We start from the raw sequence: 13,299 nt of genomic DNA on the forward strand, positions 1-13,299 counted from the left end.
ATGCCAAAACAAACATGACAACATGAAAACGCCTAGACGGGTGTGCCAGTTTACACACTGGACCCCCTTTTCCATAGAAATGGTTTCCATGGAGGGTTCCGATTCAATTTTCGTGGCAGAGGATGAGTGTCGAGAAAATTTCGTTCCTCTCGTCCCTGTTACTTTTGTAACAGGAGAGAGGGTGGAACGAAAAGATCATATGTATATAAATGCGGCAGACGCACGAAACGCCGTCCGCCACATCCAACGTTTGTTGAAAATCACGCTGGGAACGGCACATCAAAGATACCCTAAGTGACTGAGTTCTAGATAAGGGTTCCTTTGTGGTTAAAGAAAACATTTATCCCATTGCAAATCACGGATATTGTGCTTTAACATGATCTGATATTGAGATCTTCCAAACTTTAAAAATGATAAAGAAAGCTAAATCGACGTGCTTAGTCTCACGGAAATGCTCAGTCAAAAACTAAGGCTTTTGAAATTGTTAATCTTATAGTCATTTGGACTTAGCAATAGCGGACGGCAATCAATGGAATTTTTATTTGTATAATAGTACGGACACTAAATTAATAAAAGCACTAGAAGTCAAACGCAATATTTAATTTCTTCCGGCTTCCAATTCTGCGTCTCACGGAAAGGATATTTGCATTTGTGAAAGTTAAATATCAAAAGTTGTTATTTTTATTATTTTTTATTTTTTTGATGACGAAGTTCCCTGCCAAAGAAGGTATTATTATTATTATTATTATTTAGTTGGGCTGCACGTTTCGTTGTCAACTTTAAGGTGGAGAGTTGAAAATACTAATGGCATGCGGATGGCAGCAAACGAGACGGACTCAAGCAGAGTTTGAATTACTTTTCGCCCAAGTCCACAGGACGCACCCAGCATGGGCCCGGTACACATTTGCACGCTCATGCAAACACAGGATGCTGATTTGGTGTGTCCTGCAGATGTAGAAACAACGTCTGCCATTGTTTTGTGCCCCCCTCTGGGAACAATGGTGGATGGACATGAACAGAAAACAACTCTATTTTTTTTATAATTTATTGAGTGAATGATGTTAAATTTATTTTTTTTGCATATTATTTAGATTTTAACGGTTCTGTATTTTAATCCATATTTTTATAATGTATTAAGTGAATGATGCTAAATCTATTTTTTTTCAAAAATGTTTTAGATTTTAAGGATTTTGTATTTTAATTTTTATTTTTGCAATTCAATGAGTGAATGATGCTAAATCTGAATTTTTTTATAAGCTTTAGATGTCAAGGGTTTTGTATTTTAATTCAGATTTGTGCAATTTATTGAGTGAATGATGTTAAATCCATTTTTTTTCAGATATGCTTTAGTTTTTAGGAATTTTGCATTTTAATTCTTATTTTTACATTTATTGAGTGAATGATATTAAATCTGATTTTTTCTCATATATACTTTAGATTTTAAGAGTTTTGTATTTTATTCTATTTTTTTATAATTTATTGAGTGAATGATGCTAAACCCATTTTTCTATATGCTTTAGATTTTAAAAATTTTGTATTTTAATCTATGTTTTTGCAATTTATTGAGTTAATGCATACTAAATCTAATTTTTTTGGATATGCTTAGACTTTAAGGGTTTTGTATTTTAATTCCTAATTTTGTAATTTATTGCATAAATGCATGATAAATCTAATTTTTTATGCATTCTTTTTTTTATCAAAATACAAAAATTTTAAACATTTATCTCCTAATTGTCTGAGATGATGAATCAAATGTCAAATACATTGTCAGTAGAGTGTTCTAACATGGTCGATGAATTCACTAGACCAAGACACATTCTAACTATCGTAGACATGACTAGATAGAACATGATTTTCCTGTGCAAAGTTGTCTGCTAATTAAATGCCCACTAAAAGTGTGTTCGTTCCACCATCGGCTGATAGGCAATATCACAAGATGTTGTGCTCACAAGGCCAGCATCATAAGTTCAAGGTGTATTTGATTGCACTTGCTGTGCATCGCATGGGTTGTCGAATGTGCGAGACACTATGAAAATCAAATTGTGGATGCCACATTCGCTGCATTCATGGAATGGTGATTCACTGTTCTGACCCTTTGTTATGATAAGACTAAGTTGATTATCTCATTATACAAATCAAAATCTATCCATTCAAGTATTATCACGGGGCATGTTGTTTTTTTACCTTACGAAGGGCAGCATCAAGAAGAAAAATAAAAAAGTTCTCATATAAGGTTGTAAAAAAAAGGTGAAAAAATGTTGAAAAAAAGTAAAAATAAATGACAAAAAAGAGAGAGAATGAGTCATGTCATCCCCTACGTTTAGTGGTTCCCTATAAAGTTATCACCAGGTCTTAGGTCCTAGTGGCAGTGACACCATAGCGCGGCACCCTGTCGGGTATGGCAGGCTGGGTCAGCTGACCTCAGTCTACCTCCTCTTTTTGGATGACCAGTAGGGCATGCCACCCTGTTGGTGTGTTGTAGGCCATGGCTTGTAGCAGGCTGCAGGCCTAATAGGGGTCTGCCACAGTCTAATAGGATTTTAAAAAAATCTTTTATATATATATATATATATATATATATATATATATATATATATATATATATATATATATATATATATATATATATATATAAAAGAGGGACTTTGGTAATTTAAATAGGGCTAGTTGAACCCAAGCTGTTGGGTCAGACCGAACCAAAGATGTTGGTTCTGTCATGCCATTAAAATAGCCTGCAAGTCATGAATCTTGTTTCAGGACATTCTTTAAATTCTGCAACTTTAGTTTTTTTGAATAAACTGTTTTGCTTACATGCACATGATGTCATGTTATGTTTGATAATGTTACCTACAACATGATTTATGGACATACTAATGGTATGCATATCGTGATGGTATATGCATGAAATGATGTGTGCACATTAATGTTATGGACTGCATAGCAACTTGGGTATGTAATACATCTAATGATACAATGTACTATGTTGTGATGATGTGAAACATGTGGTTGTTGTATATATATGATGTTAAATGTATGCATTCATGACAAACGAATGAGTAACATATACTATTGAGCGAGTATGACATGATAAATACATTCATGATATGATACACAGGTGAATGTTCCTATGCATAATAAGACTAAAAGCTTGTGCATTGAATTTGGCACCATAATCAAGGTTTAGGTGTAGTGGGATATGTAAATTGCAACATTCTACTAGCACCTTGTGGATATACTTGTTGTTTTATGCCTTTTGTTGTTACTTGTATGCATTCACAGATGATTGTCTTATGTATAAGCCTCCGGTTATGTGAAACCATTATAGTGTCATAAGAGCATAAGGTATGGGTGTGACATGACATGTACTTGTATAGTAAGACTTGAAATTTTGCTTTTACTTGAAATGCCCCGAGTTGGACATGTGGTTAAGAGTAACCAATGATGTATTGTAAATGCATTAAGTGATAAAAAAAAATTTTGCACACATAAATTAAATTGTTGGATTCTGAGTATACTTGAAAGACGATATATGTTACTGGGTTTTTGAATTTTGGGTATATCTAAAAGACTGTATATGTTATTGGATTCTTAGATTCTAGGTATACTTGAAAGATGGTATATGTTATTGGATTCTTAGATTCTAGGTATACTTGAAAGATGATATATGTTATCGAACCCATGATCTAGCTTGAAGAGGATAGATGATACAAACTTTGTAGGACATTTATGTCTTCGTGGGAGCTAAACATTTTACATGGTTTTCAGTTCTCGGAGTTAATGGGCTAAAACTAATAATGTATCCTAGGTGGTAGGTGTATGTCTTTTGCAGAAGTCGTGTGATGCATCATATTCTAATTTTTATCATTAAATAATACTCTTTTGATCACGGATTGTCCCATCTAAATATTTGTACAGCTAGTCACTGGGGTTATTCAAGAATAAAACATAACAAACTCTCGTATGGTCTTGGTCTTTTATGATGTCTTAGCCTCTACGTACTTATAGAGAAAGTTAAAAAGAGAAACCTAAAGATACAATTGGTCATTTTTTTTTTTTATATTTTGAGATACATGCCCTTATATTGTGATCGTTAAAACATAATTATGTTTTGTTCTATGATGCATATTTATAAATGATGCTTTTATTTGTTAAAAAATTAGATGTTATATTTGGTAAATTTCATATGACTTGAATGTGTTTTAGATGTTATACCTTAGTGTTTTGATGCTTAGCACGTATACTATTTACACTTGACACTATGAATACTTGTATTGCTACTATGTTTCTTGCTCAGACTGGTTGTAGTCTGACCTTTATATTTAACAATTTTTAAATAAAGATTGATTAGTATAAAGTGGACATAAGCATTGCTATCAGTGGCACCCTGATATATTTTTACTTATGTCCTGCAAAACTTTATTTTAAATAAAATTGTTTAAGGTTTCTCTTGACACGTAATTGATTAAAACAATTTGCATTATATAATGAAAGTCTATTAATTATCTGTAAATCACTTGAGATATTTAACCGAAATCTTTTTAAGACACTTCTGTTGTGTTTAAAAAAAGAGTCATATTTTTCAAGTTAAATATTTTGGAGAGTTACGTGTTTACAACAGGGCAAGGAGAGTCCGAACCCAGATCTCACTGAACTTACCAAATACAAAACCCTAGTTGGATAGGACCTGATTCAGACCTACCAATGGTGAAATCTAATCCGGGTCCTATAAGAGCAACATAAACCAGGCCCCTTAAAACACAAAATTTTTATACAATTCACAGTGAAAAAGTTGTCTATCGTGGTATAAAACTCATGAGTCATACTATGAAACTTTGGGAGAAGGTGATTGAGTCTAGGTTGAGGAAGGTTGTCATGATATCGGAGAATCAATTTAGTTTTATGCCTGGAAGATCTACTATGGAAGCTATACATCTTCTTAGACAACTTATTGAGAGAAATAGAGAGGGGAACAAATATTTGCATATGGTTTTTATTGATTTAGAGAAGGCTTACGATAGAGTACCTAGGGACGTTCTCTGGTGGACAATAATGAAGAAAGAAGTTTCTCTCAAGTACATTAGTATAATTAAAGATATGTATGAAGGAGTAGTAACCAATGTCCGCACTTGTGGAGGGATGACAACCAATTTTCCTATAACGGTTGGGTTACATCAAGGATCTGCTTTAAGCCCTTTCCTATTTGCTATAGTGATGGATGAGCTTACGAGATCAATTTAAGAAAATGTGCCGTGGTGTATGTTGTTTGCTGATGATATTGTTTTGATTGATGAGTCTATAGCTGGGGTTAATGCTAAGTTAGAATTATGGAGACAGACATTGGAAGCAAGAGGTTTTAAGTTGAGTAAGAGTAAGACAGAATACATGGAATGTCGATTTAGTAAGCAACGAAATAGAAATGGGAGTGTAGTGAAGCTTGGTGAGCAAGAAATACTGGTGGATGATTCTTTCAAATATTTGGGATCTATCATTCAAAAGTATGGAGAAATTGATGGAGATGTAAATCATAGGATAAAGGTTGGGTAGATGAAATGGAAGAGTACAACTGGAGTGTTGTGCGATCGTAGAATGCCATTGCAGTTGAAGGGAAAGTTTTATAGGACGACTATTAGGCCCGCTTTACTATATGGTACGGAATGTTGGGCTGCCAAGAGACATCATATTCAAAAAATGAGTGTAGCTGAGATGCGTATGCTGAGATGGATGTGTGGAAATACAATAAAAGATAAGATTCAGAACGAGGAGATACGTAAGAAGGTAGGCGTTGCACCCATTGAAAATAAGATGAGAGAGAATCGTTTACGGTGGTTTGGACATATTCGTCGAAGGCCTAATGATGCTCCAGTTAGAAGGATGGAGAAATGGGAAAATATATTAGTTAAAAGAGGTTGGGGTAGGCCTAGGAAGACATGGATGGAGGTGATAGGAAAGGATATGAATGCTTTGAACCTCACCGAGGACATGGAATTTGATAGAAATGAATGGAGGAGAAGGATTCGTGTGGAAGACCCAGAATGATTTTCTTTGTTGGTTCATATCGCCGACCCCAATTGTTTTGGGATGAAGGCGTAGTTGTTGTTGTTTGTTGTTTTACAGTGAAAAAGTTATGGATCTTAGTCGGGACTTTGGTCGGATCTGGGCCTGGTAGGAAATTTCATAAGACATACTATTTGACGGCTTTCTGGACCTACAATTTAACGACTGTGGTACCATTAGGCATTAGGGCCATCCAACCCGAACTATCCTATGATCCAGACCCGGAATTCACAGGAGCGCAAACCTAGCTTAAAACCCAAGTAGGCAAATTCTAAAACCTCCCCTCTCTCACCGACAGCGGCGTCCGGCCAGAGCGCTCTTCTCCGGCGTCGTGGTTGGAGCAGAGAGTTGTTTTCCTGAAGAAGTTTCGGCGAGAAATTTCCTGGTGCGCATTTTCTTTTCTTTTTTTCTGATTTTTTTTCGTTTCTCTTCATCTTTTTTCTCAACGATTCTGTTCGAAAAATCGATCTTTGCTTTCATTTCTTAGTTTCTGCGTTTTTTGCAAGGGTAATGGTATACAAATTTTCCCAACTTGACTATTAGCATTTTATTTTCTTGATTATCTATCGGAATTTGATGTTGTAGAACAAACCCTAAGAGGGGTTGTGACCTTCATTTGAAGGGTAGGGACCCCTTTTGATTTCCTGCTAGTTGGTAGCTAAAAATTTGAAGGGGTCCTTGAGTTTCATGTCAAGGACAGTTGATTGCTATTTTGATGTCGACTTTTCCACGTTAATAAGCGTGGGCGTGTTGGTGAGATGACTTATATGGTGTTTGGATCCACCCACTTTTCAAGAAAAATCAGGGTAAGTTGGGATGGAGCTTTGTGCACCTTATATCCCAATTTTTCTCAGTTTCTGTGTAGCTGGTTGAATATAAAATCCACTTAGTGCTACTTGTGCATGTGTGTGTGCGCGCTCGTGTCCCAACTTCTCTCAGTTTTTGTGTAGGTGGTTGAATCTAAAATCTACTTAGTGCTACTTGCACGTGTGTGCGTGTGTGATCATGCGTGCATGTGCGTGGTGGGTGGGTGCCTATGCGCAGGCCGAAGCTGCTTCATTTAGCTCTTGCTAGTGTAATTTTCTGATCAGCGGAATTGAAGTCATTCTTTCATCAGTTGGATGATTCTAAATTCTAATTATCCTTTTCTTTTGAATTATTGCAGTGTACCATGGATAATGATGAGAATGTAAGTTGCCTAACTTCTTTGTCATCTTCTGATTGATTATTCTGTAATTTTGTTGTGTTCAACTTTTGGCGTTTAGCTGTTTTGATCATATTCACAAAGCCTATTCCCACATTCTCAGACAGCCTTACTTGCTATTTTTTCCCTTCTTATTATCAGATGTTATCCGTATCCCAGATGGAATCTTAGAATTTTGTTAGTTGGGATGAGTGGTTTGTATTTTGTAGAGACTACCAATATTGGATTAATGATTGTTTGATCTGACCCTATTCACTGCTTTATGTATATGGTGACTGTTTTCTAGATGCATTCATATTATTTACTTTCAGCCTTGAAGAACAGTTTTAAGCACTGTAACTCTTGGGAGGGCTTCATATGTCTGGCTATTAAAATGTTAGATCTTTGTTGTTTATTACACTAGTTTTGATTCCAAATAACCTGTTTCTAATGAATTTTATAATCTCTCGATCATATTGACATTGTCTCGTTGATATATGTCAAACTCATAGCCAAAAAGGGTTTCAAAATGATGAATTCCTGGACTGGAGTTACTTGCATGTTTTCCTAGTTCTATACTTTTCGATCACTTGTGTTTGTAACCATGAGGTTTTATGATCATGTTATGTGAAATGACTAAATTATTTGCTATTTGTGTCATAATATCTTATTAGACTTTAATTCATATGAAGAAAAAAATTTCAAGGCCAATTTTGCAGAATGTGAATCACAAAAAATACGAGTGAAAATGGTTAGATAACAAAATTCTGTTGGAATTTGTTGAAGTGGGTTCCTTGAAATGTGTGATCAATCTGCCTCAATATACATCTTGAAAGTGATTGGGTGGAGTTTGGACTATCACAGGGCTTGGTCTTATCATACAAAAAGCTGCATGGCATGTTTAGTTTAAGTCACCAGGATGATAAGTTGCCAAGGGCTAAACACCACAGCACTCTATGTCAGGATCCTTGTGAATTAGAAGTAATTCTGTATTTGAAACTTGGCAGGTTGGGGGTCATAGCTTAATGCAGTGACAGTGATAATGACTTAATTGCACTCAAAGTGTAGAGAGATCAAAATTCTTGACCAAATTCGTCTTGAGATTATTTAAGCAAGATCTATCATGGATTTGGCTAAAGGCAGTGTGAAAAATAATCAGCAATTACTGATTTTGTTATCACGTCAGTTAGCCACTGTGTTCACCTCCATGAATTTCAAGTCTTTGATTTCCCTTCTGGTTAGATCAAGGTTGCCAAAGTAGGAAGCGGAAGCAGGAAACGACACGGGAAGCGGAAGCGAGAAGCGAAGTATCAATTTAAAAGCAAAATATTAAAAAAAATGAAGCAATATGGTAATTGAACAGGAATCGAACAAGAAACAAATAAAAACTAAAATAAAATTGTTTATTCTTATATTTCATGATTTTCAGTAAAAGAGTTAAATTTTTGTTAAAATCTAACAATGATGGTTACTAATTTAAAGAAAGTACATGGAAAGTGAGTGAAAGAGTGAGAGAAAATACATGAAAAATATGAAAAGAAACGTGAGAAAAGCATATAGGAAGCATAGACCATGTGTGTGGGAAGCATAGAAGAAGCGTGGGGGAATCGAGATTCCCATGAAGTTTTGGAAGCGAGGAGTATCGCGCTTCCGAAGCGAGTTTCCGGGAAGCGAGCTTCCCACCTACCTAAGAAGCTTCCGGTAACTCTGGGTTAGATCAACATTTTTGGGAAAATTTCATGTTTTGATGTTTTTTTTTTTTCGCAATTGAACACTAGATCTTTAGCATCGTTCCTCAATTCTGAGGCCACTCATCCAGCCACCCTTGAGCCCAGCAGCATAGCCAAGTTGAGCTAGGGTTGCACTCAAGCTAGGCTATGGCAGAGTCAAGAATTGGGTGCAATACTGCATTGAAAAGGCACCCAAACTAGGTGGCTCTGGGTTTTGATGTGGCACTTGATGCAAGAGAACCATGTCTGGGTCAAGTAGGTCTAGCTTAGGCATTTTAGGTGACCACTAGGCGATCTTCTCAGCCACTAGCATTGATTTGCCATTGACCAAACAGGGTGCAAGGAACTACGATAGAAATCACATGGATACAGCATCTTTTGAATGAGTTAAAATTAAATAATACCAAGATCAGTTCTATTTTGTGAAATAAAATTTTTGTTGATTTTTTTTATGGGAGCAGAAAACCGCCTCTGGAATCGGAGACCTGGTTGCGCTGGTCTTACCTTGTTGTACTTGTGGTCGTCGTCTTGTCACCGTTCTTGAAATACACAAATTTCAAGTGTCCATTTTTTCTCCAAGCTGATGTAGAATTATGATCGCCTTTTTTTGAGATATTGAACCTAGATCATAACATTGTTTAGTTTCTCATCAATTCTATTAACTGTTGTTCTAGATCACCCTATTGATCATAAGCTCCAAATAAATATCGGATTGCATTAGTGTTGTTTTCTTTAATAGAAACAAATAATTTTCATAGTCCTGTTCCTTTAAGGTGTGCATGCAAAGCATAAGGCTGCCTATTTTGTCTTCATTACTTCTACCCAGCAAAGTTCCACTCATCAGCTGACTATTCAGTGTAGGTCTCTGATCAATGATCATTCGCTTGTAGATCTTAAGATGCTCAATGAAGTTTAGGAAGATAAGAAAATAGCCTGTATTCGAACCATCATCAAGGTGAACCGAAGGATATTGGATGCCACCATTACTAGGAAAGTGCGAACCATATTGCGTTTGTTTGAAGTGTTGTAGACTTTATATTGTCCATTTTTTTTTCCTTTCAAACACTTGCGACAATGCTTCACCTGCATTTCTTCAATGCTCTTGTTCTTTATTTTAGATTTCGTATGAGAAGTATGCTTCCTAAATGTGGCCCATATTCTAGAAGTGTGCTTCCCAAATGCTTCTCGCTTCACTTCATAATTTGCTTCCCACTTTGTACAGAGTTCGTATTTCCTTACATCAAACCTGTCACATGAATACTCCATTGTTACTCCTGTACCATATCCCTTATGTAGTAGTGTTAGAAAGCTTCATAAAAATGCCTTATCCCCATGTCCACAGTCATATCCATGTGACAGCTTCCAACATTCTTCACACTGAACACATAGGTTAATCTATTTTGAACAAGCATGATTCTGTCATTCCAATCTATCTTTGAAGATTGAAGACTCATTGAAAAAGTTGAAGACCTTCAACACACTTGCAAATACTTGTGGTTTGATGTAATCCTCCTTTAATAGGAAGGCATCAAATTACTGTTGTAGGGTAGATTTCGTTGTGCTTGAATTGGAGAGTTTTCTTCTGCAAGGTAACAATTCCATGGACAACAATCAACATGAGTGGAGCACCAATTTAAGGTGAAGAAATCTAATGAACAACGGATACCACATAGCTTCCAAAACATGGACCTTACATGAGCTTTATTTTTTTGTCCTGGATTTGCTTAAGAACATCACTAGAAGACACTTTTTTTTATCCATTGCCTTTTCAACATGTTTTTGCCCCCAAAATGTTCTAATGAGAGCTTGATAGAATTGTGAGTGCCTTGATAGTGGCTCCTTTTATTTGTAGAATGACGTCATTGGATCTGTGAAGCATATTCTCTAGACTGGACATTGCATTAAGCTTCCAATTCCCGTAGTGGTGTAAAATTGTGACATTATTGGGATTTGAGTCGAGTTAGAGAAACCAATTCTTTAAACCAAGCCTGTTCATCTTGTTAGAAAAAAAAAGGAAAACAATCCCAACCGTAGTTATTCATGGGCAAGCTCTTGAGAGGGAAGATCTTAAATGGTGGGAATTAGGAACCAACTAAGCCAATGGTGTGAATGTAATGAAACGAGGTCGAAGAAGAAAGTCTTCAAATGCCACTTATGGGCAAGAGCTCAAGTGCAACAAAGCACTTCACAAAGAGCACACAAGAGGGAGAACACACACAAAATACTCATTTTATTAGTCACAATATGCATCAAGAAGAAGCATACTCAATACAAGGGAAAGTTATTTAGCTTAGGCGACTCTCTCTCTCTCTCTCTTTCTCTCCTCGTGATTTTTTTTCATGTACCAGGCCAAGAAAGAAGAGGAGGAATTCAACACCGGTCCTCTATCTGTGCTGATGATGAGCGTTAAGAACAACACACAGGTAAGTTTCACATTTTATTATTTTATATATCTGGATTTTGTCTTTCAATCAATGAAGTGCGGTCTTTAGTGAAGGAAAATTGTCTGACTTGACTGCTGTTAGGTACTTATTAACTGTCGGAACAACAAGAAACTTCTCGGACGTGTTCGTGCATTTGACCGGCACTGCAATATGGTGCTTGAGAATGTTAGAGAGATGTGGACAGAGGTTTGTGTGAGAAAACCTTTTGCTTTCCTTCCTGTTCTTTTCTTCTCTCTCTTATGAGCTTCGGTTGTGCAGATTCCAAAGACTGGAAAAGGCAAAAAGAAAGCCCACCCTGTGAACAAGGATAGATTCATCAGCAAAATGTTCCTGCGTGGAGACTCTGTGATCATTGTCCTCAGAAACCCCAGTTAACCAGCTGCTCTTTGGTGTTGTACATAAATTCTTGATATTTGCCATTGTGCAAGATCCTTACTAACATCCATCACAAACATGTGCTTGTTTTCTTCACATTAGCAACTGTTGTCTTGTTGACTATACTTTCTTGAATTGTGATAACAAGGTATGCATTTTTATTCACAACCACGCTTCGCATGCCTGCATAGATTGGAAATGAAAAAAGATCAAGTTTGCTACCCTTTGGGTAAGGCCCCCTAGTAGAAAATTGTAATTTATTGGGTTTATATTTGGTACAATCGATTTTACCTACAATCTAGTTTGAATCTAACGATGCGAGTTGTTTTGACATAATCTAACCTAATAGATGTGTTCAGCATCCTCGATTTAGTAGGAATCGACTCTTGGATCATGTTTTTTGATGAAAACATGTTTTTATAAGTGGTTGGGAAAAAGTGTTCAGCATGCTCGATTTCGATGAAAACATGTTTTCATAGCCGTTGATTTTTGGATACTGGGAAAATCTGTATACATGTTAGATTTCTGCGATTCAAAAGCCAGTTCCCGCTAAACAAAACCTGTAGGCCAGAAGAAAAAACTAAACAAGGGGGTTCTGCCCCATTTGTTTGTTTGCACATACAAACGCTCAACAAATCTTAACCCTTTATTTACTGCACATTTAACCCTTCAGATTTGGGATTTACATGAACTGGCCCTCGGATGATGTATGTATCCTATTTTCTGGTGGTTGAAGAATCAACCTTACAATTACAATGTACCGAATTTTCAATCATTAAAAAATTGTAAATTTATGTCAAAATATGTGATCCAAGGGTCAGTTTTTTACTCTTGTGATCATGCTGAGCTCATCCATAGGGTCAGATTTGGTCAAAACCTCTTTTTACGGATGTTTTACTGGCGGTTCTGTGGAAGTATTGATGGGATAGATGCCGTTATAGTGTACCTAATTACAATTAAATGAAATCTAATTTAGGTTTACCAAGAGAGGACATAGTTGGACATGTTTAAAGGACATAAAAGTCCTTTCATACTATATACAAAAAGCAGAAGCAGCTTCTTCAGCCATGACAAAAATCTGCCTTTGTACTTCTTTTTCAATATTTCAAAATACATTTCAAAAAATTTAAATTTGTTTTGCCCTTTAACATTTCTGTAAAAGTAATGTTACTCATCCGCCCTACCTAAATGGTGCCCACATGTGCCTTCTAGATTCTCTCATATATCGAAAACCATTTCCTCTTTTTTGTTTTTTTAACCTAAAGTTGTTCAGTCCCTTCGCAAAACATCAGAATTTCAGTTTCTAACCTTGCTAACTCTCTCCCTCTCTCTCTCTCTCCCTCTCTCTCTCTCTCTCTATATATATATATGTATATATATATGGATTGAATAAAAAATTGTACGCGAAGATCCTTTGGTTAATTTTACCATTTTCTTTAGCATTTTTGTTTGTACATTGGCATGGGCTAAATTTTAGCAAACAAAATAAAAGAGTAATGTGTTCTTTAGGCCT

The 13,299-nt window shown here is 36.0% G+C and overlaps 1 protein-coding gene across 2 annotated transcripts; it reads left to right on the plus strand.

The window, feature by feature from the left end:
- Positions 1 to 6,342: 6,342 nt before the first annotated feature.
- LOC149820323 (uncharacterized) lies at positions 6,343 to 11,954 on the plus strand. Of its 2 annotated transcripts, XM_089983224.1 has the most exons (6): positions 6,350 to 6,439; positions 7,005 to 7,129; positions 7,220 to 7,243; positions 11,316 to 11,390; positions 11,493 to 11,597; positions 11,670 to 11,954. In XM_089983224.1, exons 2-6 carry the CDS (start codon positions 7,091 to 7,093, stop codon positions 11,784 to 11,786), a joined length of 360 nt encoding a protein of 119 aa, XP_089839350.1. In that variant the 5' UTR covers positions 6,350 to 6,439; positions 7,005 to 7,090; the 3' UTR covers positions 11,787 to 11,954. The 2 variants fall into 2 exon arrangements, with proteins under 2 accessions (XP_089839351.1, XP_089839350.1); XM_089983225.1 differs by lacking the exon at positions 7,005 to 7,129 and having other exon boundaries at positions 6,343 to 6,439.
- The last annotated feature ends 1,345 nt before the right edge of the window (positions 11,955 to 13,299 follow it).

Source organism: Nuphar pumila, chromosome 12 (genome assembly GCF_984573655.1).
Source record: "Nuphar pumila chromosome 12, dmNupPumi1.hap1.1, whole genome shotgun sequence".
NCBI classification, from domain to species: Eukaryota; Viridiplantae; Streptophyta; class Magnoliopsida; order Nymphaeales; family Nymphaeaceae; genus Nuphar; species Nuphar pumila.